Source organism: Pagrus major, chromosome 11 (genome assembly GCF_040436345.1).
Source record: "Pagrus major chromosome 11, Pma_NU_1.0".
Taxonomy (NCBI): Eukaryota; Metazoa; Chordata; class Actinopteri; order Spariformes; family Sparidae; genus Pagrus; species Pagrus major.
This window is the reverse complement of record NC_133225.1, coordinates 27,194,040-27,211,604: the sequence shown is the minus strand read 5'-3', so window position 1 is coordinate 27,211,604 and position 17,565 is coordinate 27,194,040. Positions and strand designations below refer to the sequence as shown.

The following is a 17,565-nucleotide window of genomic DNA, read 5'->3' as shown; positions in this document are numbered from 1 at the left end:
ACAGAGCTATGACGGCATGCAACACGCTCAGAGGCGGGGTTACCTGGTAGTAGCCATGGCTTTGTGAATAGAGGGAGGAGAAAGGCGGGGCTGGGACTTCACTCAGCCTCTCTCCCTCTGGGTGAGGCCATGCCTCGTCATCAAAGGGGACCTCAGGTGATTCTACCTACGATGCACAGACAGAGCTCAGCAGGGTGCAACACACACACACACACACACACACACACACATGCACACACACCTGTGGCAGTCTGTCAGTCAGCCTGTAGTGTACAGGTGACATCCTGGCAGTTACAAAGATATCTATCATTTGTTCTTGTGGATATCAATTTTTACAAAGCAAAGGGAGACAATGCATGAGACAAATCACACAGTATACATGTCCACAGCTCTTTTCTGTACAAATAAACAACTCTATATTTCAGGCCGTTCATTCAGGCCTGAGCAGGGGGTAACTGACAGACAATGATGATTCATTTATCCAACTAATATATTGACCAGTACTGCCTAACAAAGGCAGACAGAAGGAAAAAACAGTTGAGATAAGAGGTTTGAAGTTTTACAGCTACTTATTAAAGAGTAAAACAGCTATATTGTTTGCAAAATTTTAATATGAATAAAGGCAAACAAAGAACAAAAAAAAGTAATTGTCACCTAAAATCAGATACTGTGGTCTGTGTTTGAACAATGCAAGGCAAGCTTAGCCAGGCAGCTTTTAGCGGGACTAGTATGTCTGGCATAGATTTTATTTTCTTTGTTTTAGTTGGATCTATCTGTTGCCTTATATATGATGGTGTTATGACAAACAATTGCTGAGATGTTGGGGAGTCATTCTGGTTTTAAAAGGATTCTGGTTTAATATCAATTATGACCAAATATGCTGTTAATCTATTTTGTCGTTTCAGAGCAGATTACATAAAGAAGAAGAAACTAAGTTTCAGTGTGCCACATTTAAAAATATAGATGTTACATCACAACACAAGATGTAATATATGCATGGATTATTTAAGTGACACAAATGTGCACTTAAGATACATTACAGATGACAGGACGGATAAAATGTACGTGTGCGTGTGTGTGTGTGTGTGTGTGTGTGTGTGTGTGTGTGTGTGTGTGTGTGTGTGTGTGTGTGTGTGTGTGTGCGTGTGTGTGTGTGTGGGTGAGGGAAAGAGAGACAGAAAGGGAAAAGAATGAGAGGAAGGGAAGGGAACATTTACATGGGGAGAACAAGGTGGCAGGTCCATCTGTCATACAGAAGCAAGCCAGATCCAGCACTTGTGGTCACACACATACACACACACACACACACACACACACACACACACACACACACGAATAGACACACACGCACACACACACCATTTGGGAAGGAGGAGTTCTCAAAATAACCTGAATACCCAAATATACCAACAGCAACACACACATTCACCACATAGACCTCAACAGAGTTTATATAGAACGACACGTGATGAGAAGCTGACATGGATCTGTTTGTAAAGAGTGATGATGATGATGATGATGATGATGATGATGATGAAGAAGAAATAGAGAAAAGTCTTTAGCTATATTTCCAGAACTGTACATTGTTGCCTTACAGTACAACTTTATTGTTGAGTAGATTTATAAAAAAACATCATCCCATCTTTCAATAAGCAGACAGCTGCTTATCATGGAGAGTTGCAATTTGACACTCACATCAAGAAAAACACCCAGATGGACCTGACATGCCCCTCGACAGTGACATGTTTAGGGTTTAAAAATGAGGAATGGGAAGTTGACATCCAACCACAAGGTGGAGCTACACACCAACACTCCGTCAGCACAGTGTCAACATGAAGTGCTTCGGTTGACTTCAGTTATGTCCCGGGCTTTTCCTGAAGACAAACTTTGAACTTGCGGTGACGGGACAACTGAGTCAGTGCAACAGACACAACGAATGACAGTGTATAATGACTTGGAACTGACACACCACTAACACACACACACACACACAAACACACACTCCTCAGCTGTGACTGCCTGCAGCGCGCTGAGGGCTGTCGTAACCCAGCCAAACACACACACGCACTACTACTGACAAAGTAGGAGTTGATTTAATGAAAAATACACTGACGATCACTCTTGCCAGAATTTAGAGAGTATGTCAGTGGGATGATGATACAAAGAAGTACAGACAATGACAGAAAAGAGACAAGAAGACAAAGAAAATGAGAGGAAATTAAAGAGGGAGAGGAATCCTGGGACATTTTTTTGTTTTTTTTATTTATACACTGTTTTATCAGGTCTTATGTTCTGTTTTTATTTATGTTTTTTGGCTTGTGTGCATCATTTTATATCATTATTATTATTATTATTATTATTATAATCTGATGTCATTTCAATGGACTATGGTCCTGCTTTTGTTAGATCCCACATATAAAAGACCGTAATTATGATTTACCGTAATAAAACCTGTAGATAATGTAACATAGAGCGTCAACAAAAGATTACACACACATAATGAAGCATAATGAGGAGTGTGCCTTTGTATGTGTGTGTGTGTATGTGTGCATGCACAGCAGGAAAACAAGCGTGTGTGGTTGGAGCTATGTGAGAACAGTGATGTAAGCACTAATCTGCAGACAGATACAGCCCAATCAACCAAAATAAAAAGATTACCAGGCTACGCTGTGAGATTATGAGTGTGTGTGAGAGAGAGATAGACGGAGAGAAAGAAAGAGACAAAGAGAGAGGGAGCCAGACGGACACAGACTGAGTGCAGAACAGAGATAGTAATGGGCCTCATTACTAAAAAATGGGACAAGCATTCGGCTGAATCCCTGCATGCGCCGTTCTGCACAAGTATTCTCCTGGTACAAAGAACGGCTCTGTGCATGGAAGAAAATTTAGGCCAGTATCCTTGACTTCTTAATACTTTCAAAAAAGACCTATCTAATTCTGGAGCCATGTTGAAACAGGTCCTCCTACTCCCCGACCGTATTTGAAATTAAACGGGAGGTGCATCTGCCACCTTGACCAACACAATGTGAAGCCAAAGGTTTCAAAAGTAGAAGCTGATGGTATTAAAGCTGATATGAGACCAATTTCTGAATAAATTACTATAAAGTAATACTGCTGTTGGTGAAAAATCTTTTATCTCTGACACGTCATCTTTTCAGGGACTGTGACAAATAGGCTTAATTTAAGCATGACTGCATTATAATTTCACAGTTTATCAAGCGGCATTCAAAAAAAGGTTTCAAAAGCCCAAAGTTCCCAAAAAACTGTATTTGAAGGGAAAGTCAGCGATCAAATTGTAAACAAAAGAGGAGCCACTCAAGACTGGCAACCCTGTCTTTTATAAATGAATGATCATATACTACTAATTTCCAAGAGCAAGTACATATTCAAGGCAAAGTATTGCTGCCCGAATCACATTTTTGACAACATAATAACCACAAAATATTCATACTGACAGCATACTTCATTTGTTTTCCTGCAAGTGGTCTTAAAGAGGACTCCCTCATGGTTTTGTTTAACCAAACTGGCAGCACCTAATTAAGGTTAGGGAAGGATTGTGGCCCTAGTTAAATATAATCAGTCAACAGTGACTTGCCAAGAGGCAACCTCCGGGGCTAAAAAATGAAGCCAACGCGAGGAGCTAAAACTGCAGTTCCTCGAATGGCTACTTGAGGCTGGCTAGAGTCAATCCGGAGAGGTCACACATGTTAAAATGCCCTACTTTACAGCAGAAATAAACATGTTGACAGCCTCTCTCTACAGCTAAGTATTTCCCTGTTCATTACAACTGTACTGGCGAAACTCAATTGTTTAAACTATGTGAAGGCTCAAAGTTATACATGATTAAGAAGTTGGCTGCTTTGAGTGATAGTTAGCCGCTAGCTGTTAACAACAAGGCTTCGTTTGGCTCGGTTTCGCTCCAACAGGCTTCACCTCTTAGCCCATTTTTGGATTAACCTGGTGGAGTCAGGCACTTTCAAGATGGCAAAAGACTGACCCACTACACTGAGCTTCACACTGGCCCCTCAGAAACCTACGGGTAACGTCACAGAGACTATATGCATGTCTTTATACAGTCTATGCCTGAAGCACAAGAAATTGGTTGAGAGATTACTTTTTAACCTTTGGGATTAACAAGTGGATGTATCTTCACTCATGCTTATCAAGGTTTATTGACCTTGAGTTTAGTCTCATTTTCCAACTTCCCTTCCCGAGATGTTATAGCAGCGACCAACCAAATGAAATGTTACCTTGAGCAAACTTTTGGATCACTCTTGGTTTTATTATCGTTGGAAACATTTGGGATCGGTACACAACTCAACAAAATATATAACAAAGGTCTAGGCGTTTTTATCAGTTTTAATGCAGATTTCTTATATATTTTATCATTAGCCAAAAGCAAAAACTTTCCCAAATGTTAAACAGAGTGCTTCTGTTGCCTTAAGATGACCACAGATGGGATGCAAACCCTTAGTGTCAAAGTCCTGAAGCTTATCACCAAGCATACTCAAAGTAGAATTTAGTTTTCCCTTAAAATGTAACCGGGAATAACAAATAGTAGTAAATAAACAGACTTGTTACTGGAACAGACCCTCCAAATTGTTTTACAGACACTAACACCTGACAACAAATCCAAAACAATTTTGTTGTTATAGTGTTCTGGTACTGTTAAATGGTTGTTTGAAATATTAATATTTTGTAAACACAACACCTAAAAGTCGTGCCTGAAAGTCCTCAATTATGTATGAATACATGACAAAATGTATGAGCTCATTGAGCCTTTGAAAGACAACATAAAAATCAGCTTAAGGTTTCATAGAACAGCAGGAACATCTGGCCTGAGATACACAGCATTTGTCAGCAGAGTTATGTTGACATATGGATTGACATACAGCACTGGTAATCTCTTAAATGTGAGCTCTGAGCCATGTGTTTGTTTCTAAAACAGGTAGACAGCGTTAGCATGCGGATGTAATGGGGAACAGATTGACAGTGTCAGTATAACGTGCATGCCACATGTGTGTGTTTGTCACGTGTGGACTGATGTATGGCTAAAGCCACAGAGACAGACATCCAGAGTGAGTTACCTGAGCAGGTGTGATGTGTGCGTGAGTGACGTATCCGTGAACGTGTTGAATCTGAGACAGCTGCCGCTCTGCCACCTGAACCAGCGCCGCACCCCGTAGGTCACCGTGTCGACGGAGGGATCCGTCCCTCCCCAGTGACCGCTCCCTTTCTCTCTCCATGGGCCCGGCGCCCTCTCTGTCTCTCCTCCAGGTCCCCCCCTCCCTCCCCAGGGTCCCTCCATCCCTCCCCAGGGTCCCTCCGTCCCTCCCCAGGGTTCCTCCGTCTCTCCCCAGGGTCCCTCCATCCCTCCCCAGGGTCACCCCATCCCTCCCCAGGGTCCCTCCATCCCTCCCCAGGGTCCCTCCGTCCCTCAGTTCTCTGAATCCCATTGAGTGCTGATGGCAGGGATGTTGGTGGAGTTTTGGGGCACCTGGTGATGCCCCTTCCTCTTCTTGATACCGATACTTCTACAGTGAGAGAGGAGGAGGAGAAGGAGGAGAGGAGGAGACCAGGCAAAAAGGGGACAGAGAAGGTTGGGACGGCGAGGTACAGGAAGGTATGCGGGAAGCGAGAAAAAAAGACAGAAGAAGAAAGAGGTTAGTCCAGAAGATTAAGTCAAGCTGGAAAAGAAGAAAGGATTAGTGCAAAATTGCAGCAAGCATAAAAGAGCATAGCAGAGTGTGCGTGTGTGTGTGTTTGTATGTACATGTATGAGTGTGTGTGCGTGCATGCATGTGTAGTGAAATGTTTTCTATTGCGCAGTTTTTGTGTGTAAGCACATGGGGCAGCCCAGGTGTACACCCAGCATGGTAGTAATTGTTTCCTGAGCTTCCTGTATTCTACATATGTGAATGCAAAAGCACACACGCACACACACATAACAACACACACACATAAACACTTGACTTGAAACACACGTTTTTAGGCAAAATGAGACGTTAAACTGAATGAGGACAGTGAGCAGGAGACAAGCCTGCCACAGGGAATCACTGTTTCTTTCTCTCCTCTTCCTCTCTCTGTACCTTCATCAAGCCTCGTTCTCTTCCACATCTCCGACTCACTCTACAGTAACTCTCACTATTCCCTCTCCCTCGTCTCATTCCCCATTCACACGCACACTCCCTCACTTCTCTTCATCATTTTTAGAAAATGTTTTTTCTGCTTTACTGGACAGAGCACAGGGGAGAGAGCCAGTGAAGCTGAGGAGAGGGGGGACAACGGGTCTGAAGCTAGTTTTGTATCCGTGACATTGTGGTTACATGGTGTGTAACTTAGCCAGCTGAGCAGCTGAGAGGACGGCCCCTCTGTTCACAACAGGGTCACTCACTCCCACCAGGACGCACAGTGATGAATTGAATCCAGGCGAAATCCTTTATCCCTCTTTAATGTTACCTTTTAAATGTATGAGTCCAGTCGGAAGAGGAATTACTGATAAAGAGAGTTCGAGGAGGATTTTTAAAGCTTCTAGTGGAATTGGATGTTGGTTCTCTGATCATATCAACACCAAGATTACAAAGTAATTTCAGCAAAGACTCACACACCTAATAAAGCACGGACACAGAAAAATCCATCCAAGTATAATCTAGCCACTCATTCAGTATATTGCAGGTACTGTAGTTGACTTTATCACAAGGTTAAAGGGACACTTTAAGATAGCCCTTGCATAAAACTGGGCTGACTATGCAGTAGAAAGACAAATATTTTTGAAATTGGTGCAACTTGACCAGAGACAACAGAGAAAATTCGCTAGAGGACAAATCACCTGGGGCATTTTTGCTGGCAGAAAAGTCCATTGTTCATTTGCATATACTACCCACACTGTAGTGCTACAAAGCTAGTTGAAAAGTCTGCAAAGTTCCCATTAAACTACAAAAGTGTAGCGTTTCCCATATATGCATTCAAAAGAGGCAACACTAAACACATTGCTGCTGCTTTACATAAAAATCTCCCCAAACGCAATACACCCGCTAGATCTACTCTCGCAGCCGGAGTAGTGAAGGAGCAAGGGTTTTAAGTCGACCTCTAAAAGACAACCACTAAAGGACCGCTAAACTCTCTTATCCAAAAATATTAAATTCCACAACATGCCAACTCACACACACAGAAAAGGATGAGTGTGCCAAAATGTTACATACATTTCAATGTGTCACATGTCAAAATTTCACATTAGGGACATCAATATATTTCCTCTAAGCTTGACTTTTCCTGTCATTAGTGCTGTATTGTGGGAGACGGATCAAACGGTTGAGTAAACCTGAAAGTGCTGTGGTGAGTTTCTATGTCTCACAGTGGAACTGACGGGGAGATTTAAATTTGAATCAGACTTTTGTTTGCCCTAATTATCGGTTCATGAGCATCACACTATCCCAAACTTTTTTCATCCCACAAAGGCGATTGTTCGCTTCCCGTTGAATATGAATGTTGCCCTTGTGACCCGATTTTGGTGTGTGTGAGTTGTAACATGGACATAATTGTAAAAGACCAACAAGGAGGCGAGACCAACTGGGCTGTCTGGGTGGATCTTGAAGCATATTACTTCACGGAATTCAACATCTACAACTCTGTACAAATACGTGTATCTAAAGCTCTTCTCGTGTCAGAGGACGTCCCAAATATCCTCCGGTGGCACAAAATAGAAGTCACACACTTCCTATGGGAAATGCTGCATTGTGTGAAAAGCCCTTTTAAAGGTTTTGTAGCAATCACATATCATCTCAACTTCATTTAACCACAGCTCAACACTTATATGAATAGATAAAACAATTGAGAGGGTATTTACATCATGATGTGAGCAATTTTTAAGATATGTAATGACATGTCAGAGAAAAAATGTCATAATATTACTGTCATAATATCAGCCTGATTCTCGCCATCCCCAAAGCTCTTATTTGTGCTCTACCGAGCGAGGAACGAGGATGGATATCTGATGAGCGATGAGCTAGGATACACGAGAGCAGTCTTTTTATCAGCAGTCGTGGTCAGTTATTGGACGCAAGTTATTTATTTGATGCTGCAGCTGATCGGACTGATCTCGAATATCAAAACATCACTTAAGTTTCATCCCAGAGTGAAAACAGATTAAACTCATTTATCGTTGATAAATAATATAACAACGTTCTCCCAGTAGAACTGGTTTATGTGCCTCTGAGCAGGACACAGCAGGGATACAGAATGCAGTTTTTTATTCATGTGCAGGTGTTTGATAAACAGGTAACAGACTACAGACAGCTGGCAGTGTTTTCTGTAACTGTGTGCCTTTAGCAATATTAGCACAATGCACCTGCAGACACAAATTCATCAAATGTCTCTCCAGCTGTTAAAGCCAACTGACAGCTGATCCAGCTGTGATCTGCTGCCCTCGTCATCAGAAACAGACATCACCTAATACAACGTAAAGTTGTAAAGAAAGTCTCATTTCTCTTAAACATATTTGCTCTATCTTTGCAAAGAAAAGACATGAGGGAAACTTAGGATGGGGATGTACCTCTTGTTTGCCCCCCTGGTCTCCTGACTCCTGCTCATGTGTTCCCTCTAAGTAAAGACAGATGTTTATATTTATCTGTGCTGTGTCTGGGTCGTGCATTCGGCAAGTCATTGCAGGCCTAAAACCTAGTGTTAACGGGGGAAACAAGTTTGGCCATCATCTTTTCCAAAAGTAATAATTTCTTGCGTTTGACTGTGATGCTCTCAGTGCATTTCATTTTTGAGCTGCTTTCTGTTTTGCACCTTTCACATTATGAGTAATCAGTTTCATCAGGTGGCCTTCTCCTGGATCTCTTTTGGGTTCCCTAAACACCTAATATTGGACATGGAAAACAGAGAAAGAACACAGCCCCTTACCTACTCTATAGAAGTCAGATATGTAATCCAATTTAACCTGACATATTTTACAGATATAGGTTGCTGTATTATTTAATCTTTATGTTGCCGCTCCTGTGATGTAACAGTTCCATGTTGATTTTATAACCTATTGCAATATCAGGTTTAGAGGAACATTTTCATGACATTTCGACAAACTATAATTACATTATCATTTTTATGATTTGTTTTTCTGTCACATACTGATCATATAAATCAAAGAGAAGCCTCTGATGCAATGTGAATTAATGTATTATTAAAGACTACTGTCATAAATGATGGATGTACATGAGGAGGAAGGATGAGTCTGAAGAGATCATTTCTTTCAGCACAACTGTGAAATGTACAGCTCAGTGTGTTTTCTTAACATACTTTTTATACACATTTCATACATTAGTACAGGGTTTATAGGCAACATTTCAAGTCAGAAATGCAGCGTTTCTGAACTGAAGTAAGGTCTAGGTCTAGCAGTGTGTAAGCAAAGCTAAATTATACACCACTATGATACAAATAGAGCCTGCAGCCTTAGAGAAGAGATAGATTCACCTCCCCTACAGAGAGCCAGACAGTCACACAGTCAGTCCCATTAATGTGACATTTGACCTTTTGGCATTTGACTTGCTATCTCTCTAGGTAGGCAACAGAAAGCCAGAGATGGATTCTCTGAGTGTATATTAATTACAAAGCCCCTACTCACAGTCACACTGTGGAGACTCACAATCAATTTGGTGATGAAAATCTGGCTTTAGTTTAGCGTAAAGAGGCTAGAATTAGGTTAGAGTTAAGGGGTCAGAGAAAGGACATGTAGCTGAAGGGTTGGGGCAAGCATCCACGGGGTGAATGTAATGTCAATACGATGTCCTAATAAACTACAAAAACAAGTGTGCCAGTGAGATTTATCATACAGCTCCCCCTGTGTCTCTAAATCAGTAACTACACAGCCCACAGACTTAATTAGACTTCTCTCCCAAGAGAAGATGTTTTGTTCTCAGGCTCAGACTGTCATTTAGATTTCTCTTTTCAGTTATATACAGAAGTTTTGTTTTTTATTATTTACTTAATTGAACCCTTATTTAAGCAGACAAGTCTTTAAGAACAAATCATTATTTACAATGGCTGCCTGGGGAAAGGGAAGGCCTCTTGAGGGATGTGTGATCAATCCATGTTCCTCAAGCTTTGACATTAACACTTACTGACAGGAAGCTTAGTGGCTTATCAGAGCAACAACAATGAAAGCAATATCACTACATCTGACCCTACACTGGATGCAAAAAGCTATCCTAGAAACTGTGTTTTGGGGCAGGGAGTGGGCGGCTGCTGTGCAGAACAGTCTCAGCTCGTTGCGGCGAATTCAAACGGACGTGGCTGTGTGTGCTCTGTCCCTGCTTACCCTGCTGCATACTTTAACCTCATTTAGACTGATTGGGAGTAAACACCGCTCTGACAAAATTAACTGATATAAACCTGCCTTCAGCACAATTCATTTCCTCCCCGCCTCTCGCTCTGATCTTTTTATTCACCGTCGACTCGCCAATTAGCCAGATATGCCTCAAAATAATCTGGAGAGCAGCGTTTGAACAGCCAGGCACTAAGACCCTGAAGAGACCCTGGCTCACACTGTTGTCACAACGCTGCTGCTACTGCCCTCTGCACCCACACACACACACACACACACACACAGCCATAATCCTATATTTGGCATTTGATTTTCGAATGGCACAAAAACACCTCTGAATGAATTAATGCATGAATGAACAGAGACACCAAATATGTCTGTTTCAACATCCCAGTCTGTGTGTGTGTGTGTGTGTGTGTGTGTGTTTCTGCTTGCTCGACTAGCAAGAGCCAAGCATTCTTAATCAGGACTGTGCCTGCAGACAGACTGCTAACACACACACACACACACAAACACGCACACGAACACAGATACACACGCATGCACACTGTTGCTGTCATGTGTTAGTGTGTCAGCCAGTCTTGCGTAGCCAGAGAAACGTGACTAGATTGGGAGCAGATTCAGCATCCCCTTACATGTCTAAGTGTTGGTTTGTGTGTGTGTGTGTGTGTGTGTGTGTGTGTGTGTGTGTGTGTGTGTTTGTCAGAGAGAGAGAGAGAGAGAGAGAGAGTAAAGCCAGGCGTTAGTCACGCTTGGTGAGATATGAAAGAGCAGGGGATCCTCTGCCGTAAGGGACTTCTCACACACACACACGTGCCTTCATCTCTCTCTCTTTCTCTATATCTTTTCATTCTCTCTATCCCTCACATCACGCTCAGAACTACCTCATAGCAAGACAAGAACATCAGAGAGCAGCTGACGACCAGATTCATTTAGCAGCAATGACAGTAACAAATACAAATGCTAAATCACTGGACACGTTTGTCAAAGCAGATTACAATTATTATGTATGTTTTCTGGTTAAATACTGGTACATTTTCTTTCCCACCCGTATAATAATAAAAATCTTCAAAACAACAGTATATTATTCAGAAATTCTTTCTTTTTCTCTGACTAAATATCCAGTGATTGTTTTGATTCTTTTTTCCAATCACACAAGGGTGGTGTACTACTAATACTACTGATGACGTAATATGACTGAATCTTGTCTCAGTAAGAGTCATACACGGACTACTTGGAGAGGATATTTGCAGTTATCAGAAAGCTAAAATTCACCTTTAAAAACCTAGAGGATAAGTTCGCCCAAAAATGAAAATTCAATCATTATCTCCACCTCCATGCTGATTGAAAGTCAGGGGGAGTTTTGTGGACAACAAAACATATCTGGAGCTTCACAGCAAAACAGAGTTGTAGCATTCTCCTAAACAACTGAATTAGATTGAGAATAGTTTAAAATGTAAAAAAGAAAAAAAAACATAAGCTTGTCTACCTTGTCACACGTAATCATTATTCAATCCGTAATCAAACAAGTCTTCGGAAGCCCTGAGATCCCAAATTGATATTAAAAGATGTTCTTTACACCCCTTTTTAAGCCGAAATCTTCACTGTAGCTGCTTAGTTAAAAATATCAGTGCACACCTATCCCGAGTGAATGCACGAGCCTGACCGCGCATCAAGGGTCACAAATCAATTTGGGATCTTGGTGCCTTCAGAGACTATGCTGAAACGTCTTTTTGACATTTGAAAACATGTCCCCATCTACCTACTTCAGATGTTAAGGGGAATGTTTTAAGGAAGTTTTGCCGTGAAGCTCCAGAAATTTTTTGTGGACTATGAAACTTTAATAGGTGAGTACATAATGACTGAATGTTCATTTTTGGGTGAACTTATCCTTTAACATGTATTTAACCTACAAGGCTCAACAAAAAGCTGGAATTGTACTTTAAACTTTGACAACAATGTTTGAAGAACAAATAGAATAAACATCATCAGGTAATAAAAGCGGACGGTATGAAGAGCAGTAGCATATTGTGACTGAATTTAAGTTATTTTAAATGTTAAATTGAAAAGTGTTTCTAAATACCTTCATTAAATCTAAAACATCTGGTCGAACAGTTTGAATGTGTCTGATGAAGTGCAGAAATCTTTAAAACTTGAGTGACTTCACCGGGCCGTTAGTCAGCAAAGTGTCTTGAGTAAAAATACACGGACCTCAGCAGATTTATTATTTTGAATGTGTTAAAATGTCTGACCTAGTTAGCGGGTGTTTCATTTATCTACTCAGGTACTTATACAGCCTCAGTAATGGACACATTGCTGAGGCTTTAAAATGAATGTAGTTCACCCTCATATACTGTATATATAAAATGTACTCTCCTCTACCCTCCGTGCACTGGTTGGGTTTCTCTGATATACTTGTCTCTCTGCTTGTATCTTATGTTTACATGTGGTTAAATCATCTTTACACTGTATGTTTTCTTTGTTATTGTCTGCTCACTCTCTACAGAGTTCAGTATCATTTAGATTTCATCACTTGACATTACAGCTAATTCATTCCAGTACTTTTACAAACACTGGTTTGATTCTTGGCATATTACTTGAGTAAAAAGAGAAACCAAAATTTACTATTAAACTATGTTCATCCTGCCATAAATTTGTGGTTTCGCAATAAACTAAATTTTGTGACTCTTTTGTGTCCAAAGGTAAATATAAATATGCTTCATCTTGCCATACTCCAAGTTAAAAGTTGAACTGCCATACAGGCTTTTGCATGAGTTGGAAGCGAGAATATTATCTCAATATATAAATATTATATAATAGAGCTGATAAAACAAAGACAAATTGCCTTCATTGACCAAATCAGCATCTTCACACTTCAATACAGCAAGTGGCAGCATGCATGTTCAAGGTGAGTTTGCAGTCCAACAATTAACATAGGCCCTGTCGACACGTACACAGGTTTTTGTTACAATGTTTTTATTTTCTTTGCGTTTTGGCCTTTAATACATACGCTAATATGTTAATGGCATTCTAGGTCGTTGAAAATTGACATTTTTGAAAACTTCTTCGTGCATTGTTTGTAAATGTGAACTCGAATTATAGAATTAGTTATGATATTGTGGAGTTTTAAGTTTATACATTGATGAAGGGATGTTATATTAACTATAAGAGGATACTGAATCCAGGAGGATTCTGTGAAGAGCAGTCTCTCACGTTTCCCTCGCCTCATCATTTTTGTCCTGTTTTCAGGAAAAATTGATTTGATATTCGCCCTGGTATCTGTAACATATACAATATAAACTTAAAGTAGAAGTAAGCAAGTAGATAATGTTAAAGAGACAGTAAAAGTAAATTGTCCATAGTAATTTCTGCAGCTAAGCAACCAACCACAGAGCAGACAATCTGCTTCCTGTTTACACCAGCATGTGTATGCCCTTCATATGCCTTTTCAGGTGTGTTAGTAAAGATGGAGATTATTTCTGAAACAGCAATGAAAAGGTTCAAAAACCTGTTTCCAAAAATACCTATGTAAGTGTGGACTAGGCTATAGATTAGGAGGATGAGGAACAGGAGGAGGAGCAGGTGGAGGAGGAGGAGTGCAACACTGTTGTCATTCTCATGACGTCAAACTGCTGCACCTAGGTAGAGCCACACACTATAGACAAGCGCCCCAAACAGCAGGCAGTCAGCCAATGTTGGGGCTGTTGGTGAGCATCTCTGGCCCTGGTTGTTGCTTTGTGTCCTGCACAGGAGGCACTAGTCTGCCCTTGTCTGCAGCTTTTTGGCTGACTGAGCGCGAGAGTTCAGCAGCTGAGCCCATCGGCTCATCTGGTGATCGCACAAGAAGAAAAATGGAAAAAGAAAGGGAAAGCCCCTTGATCTTGTTGCTGTAGCGTCCATGATTTTAACCCATTTAGTAAAATTCTCCTTGTTGCTCTGCCTCCACCTCTTTGCCAGTGTCATTTGCAACTTTTTGCCAGTTTCCCACTTTCAATAGAATAGAATAGAATAGAATAGATATACTTTATTGATCCCAAGCTGGGAAATCAAAGACGAATAGAGACTACTGCCACCTGGTGGTATGGAGAATTACTTCCTGTCACGCAGAGGTAGAATGTATAAGCTTGTTGGCTTTCGGCTGTAGTTGCTGCGGTGTGTCCAAGTGCAACTTTTGGCCGGGACACAGGTGACATGTGGCGACACAACAGCTTGCCTTCATTATCACTAGTTCTTTGATGTTGGTTTGGTGTGTCTGGGCCCTGAGACATACAGACGGAAATGAAAAAAGTATTGCCTCTACCCAAGCTACTCCTGCGTATGGAAATACAGAATACAGTCCAATGATGACATTGAAGAGTCTGAGCTTTCAACACAAAAACTGATAGAATTCTGCAAATGGATGATGTCAGCTGACCAACACGACCACCTCTCCAACACGAAAAACCCCTCTAACAGAAATGAAAAGCCTTGAGCAACTTCCTTCATCATCCTCAGGACACACTCACTCATTACCCTCTCCAGCTACACTTGTAGAGGACAAAATCAGTGCTCCTACCATATCACACACTCGTGTCGACTCTCTCTCTCTCTGAAGCTCCAGCCTAGCAGTTGTCTCTCTGCCTGACTCTATCTAACAGGCAGTCATCGTGAGCTGATCTAATAGGACAGAAGTGAAGTCCATACAGTTTATTATGAGCTAACTGCTGAACTGGACAACAACATACAATGATCCTACTGTAGGTTCTTATATGACAGTAGTGTACATGAATTTGTCAGGAAATCGCTCTTTGAAATCAAATCAGTGAAATATCAACACTGATGTGACAGCAGAATAAATGCTGGCAACATACATTTCTGCAAACCAAGGACATTTTTATGTTGCAACTTTACTTTTCTTCTCATGCTTTATTTTCAATTTTGTGTTTTAGTTATGGTCTGTTTGGGCACAAAAACACTTGCTTAAGAGTCTGGAAAAGATCATGTTTGGACATAAAATACATGGTTTTGTTGCCACAAACACGGCTGTAGATGTCCTGACTACTCCTTAAAAATATCAGTTTTTTGTTGCCACAAACACGGCTGTAGATGTCCTGACTACTCCTTAAAAATATCAGTTTTTTGTTGCCACAAACACGGCTGTAGATGTCTTGACTACTCCTTAAAAATATCAGTTTTTTGTTGCCACAAACGCAGCTGAAATTCGTGCTAAGGTCTCCTTAAAAATATCCAGTGGTTTCACACTTACAGATGTTGAAACACAGTCTCAAACTGCAGTCACTGGCTTGGCAGCCTTCTGTGTAACTCCACCACCAACCCCTCCACCTCCACTAACTATAAAATATGAATGTGATATGAAATATTTTTTAGAAATGTCAATACCGTACATAGCCTATGACAAGTACAAAAGTGAATGTATCAGTGGTTTGCAGAAACATTACTTGCCAACATTTTATCCTGGCAACTGGGCTGAATACAACATCTTTATACCACTAAATGAAATGTTCAGTTTCAAAACACATATATTGCTTTTTTCTTTCTGTCTCTCATCCTATTTTTCAAACTCATGCCAAGTTTTCACCGCGTGATTTAGACAAACTTATAGCCCCATTCATGAAGCCATTTTTGAGTTAGCTGTGTGTTTTATGCCTATTTAAAGATGTTGCACAGTGTTCCAAGAGTTCCTCCACATCAAAGGCACAGCTTCTTAAGCGCTTGGGCGGAACTTAAATATTTCATGTGTTGATTTTCCACTCAGAGTACTTTGCAAGAGGATGATTTTTAGCCAATTTTAGCCTAAGCTCATTCACTTAACATAGCCTGACATTATATAATCAGCAAGCAGGCACACTTGTAAGGGATATGGTGATATTCATTTATTAATGGGTTAGAGGTGCCAAAGCCCCGTCAAGAGGCTACAGTTTTCCCATTTTTAATTTAATTCTGCTTCAATTGCTGGAATTTGGTTGACTCAGGAGAGAAATATGCAGAAGAATCTGAGTCTTTAGTCTACCCCTGCATACATCAGGCATGATAACAATGCTACAGGGTTAAACTACTGTAAATACAATGAAGACTGACCAGTTGACCTAAACCTTCGAGCCTTTGGACTGTGGAGAGAAAAAACACAGAAAGAACACAGGTCACAGTCACAATCCAAGACCTTCAGTGCTACTCTATCCACTACACCACTGAGCTACACCACTAAGTTGCATATGAAAGTAAAAATAAATGCACCTGGAGATACTATGGCTGCATATCAAACCTAAACAGTCAGGTAAAAAAAACAAAAACAGAAATGGTACTGAATCTCTTGAACTTATTTCTTGATCAGATCTCTGATACAAATTAAAATTCACTAGCGTTTTTAGTATTTTACGTCCTCTTTCTTTTGTTTCCAAACTTCACAGAACTTCATTAACTAGCAGATCCAACATAAACATACCAACAGAGTGATGTAGTCAACTCGATGGCAATGTAGATTGGACAAATAACTTCATGTTGTTCTTTTCTCAGGTGATATATTGTAAACAACTCAGCTTAAGTGATAGCTGGCAGCATGATGGATGAGAAGCTTGTGCCAAAAAAGGACTATCTTTAAAGCAATATTGTGTTTTAAAGGTGCAAAAAAAAGGAAGAAATTCATAGAATATTGCAAATCTGGCTATAGCCTACAGAGCGTTTCAAAATTGAGAAAAGAGATTGCAATTTAGCCCAAGATGATTTGATTAAATTAAATTTATTTACAATTGATTGTGATATAATTTGGGATGTTTTGCTTGTCTATGTGACAGTAAACTACAGAGATTATGAGAAGCGCTTACGTTAACTTTGAGAATGTTTAACGGAAACATTAAAATACAGATGCTACCAATCCTCACTGTCAGATATCACAACACATAATCAAGTCATCTTCAAAATTACGTATCAGCAATGTTGATAACCGATTAATTGTTTAAGAGAGCTTGTACCAACTTCGCAAATGTGAGGATTTCCTATTTTTCTCTACTTTCTATAATTGTGAATTTAATATCTTTGGACTGTTGGTTGGACAAAACAAGCTATTTGAAGATGTCACCTCGGGCTCTGAGAACTTTCGATGGGTACTTTTCATTATTTGGTCCAATGGTTTAACAATTAACAATTAATTACAAAAATGCCTGACGGATTAGTCAGTGATGAATAAATCATCAGTTGCAGCCCAACCACCAAGTTGCCAACGATAAGACCAAAATTTACCAAGGACG

The 17,565-nt window shown here is 40.5% G+C and overlaps 1 protein-coding gene across 1 annotated transcript in view; it reads right to left on the bottom strand.

Annotated features, from left to right (window-relative positions):
* Positions 1-14,006: 14,006 nt before the first annotated feature.
* LOC141004301 (uncharacterized) overlaps positions 14,007-17,565 on the bottom strand; it is a 28,409-nt gene continuing 24,850 nt past the window's right edge. The window contains exons 5-6 of the mRNA XM_073475732.1: positions 16,422-16,428; positions 14,007-14,149 (exon numbers count right to left, since the gene is read on the bottom strand). Of these exons, the coding sequence (XP_073331833.1) occupies positions 14,007-14,149; positions 16,422-16,428 (150 nt within the window). The remainder of the gene's footprint in view (positions 14,150-16,421; positions 16,429-17,565) is intronic.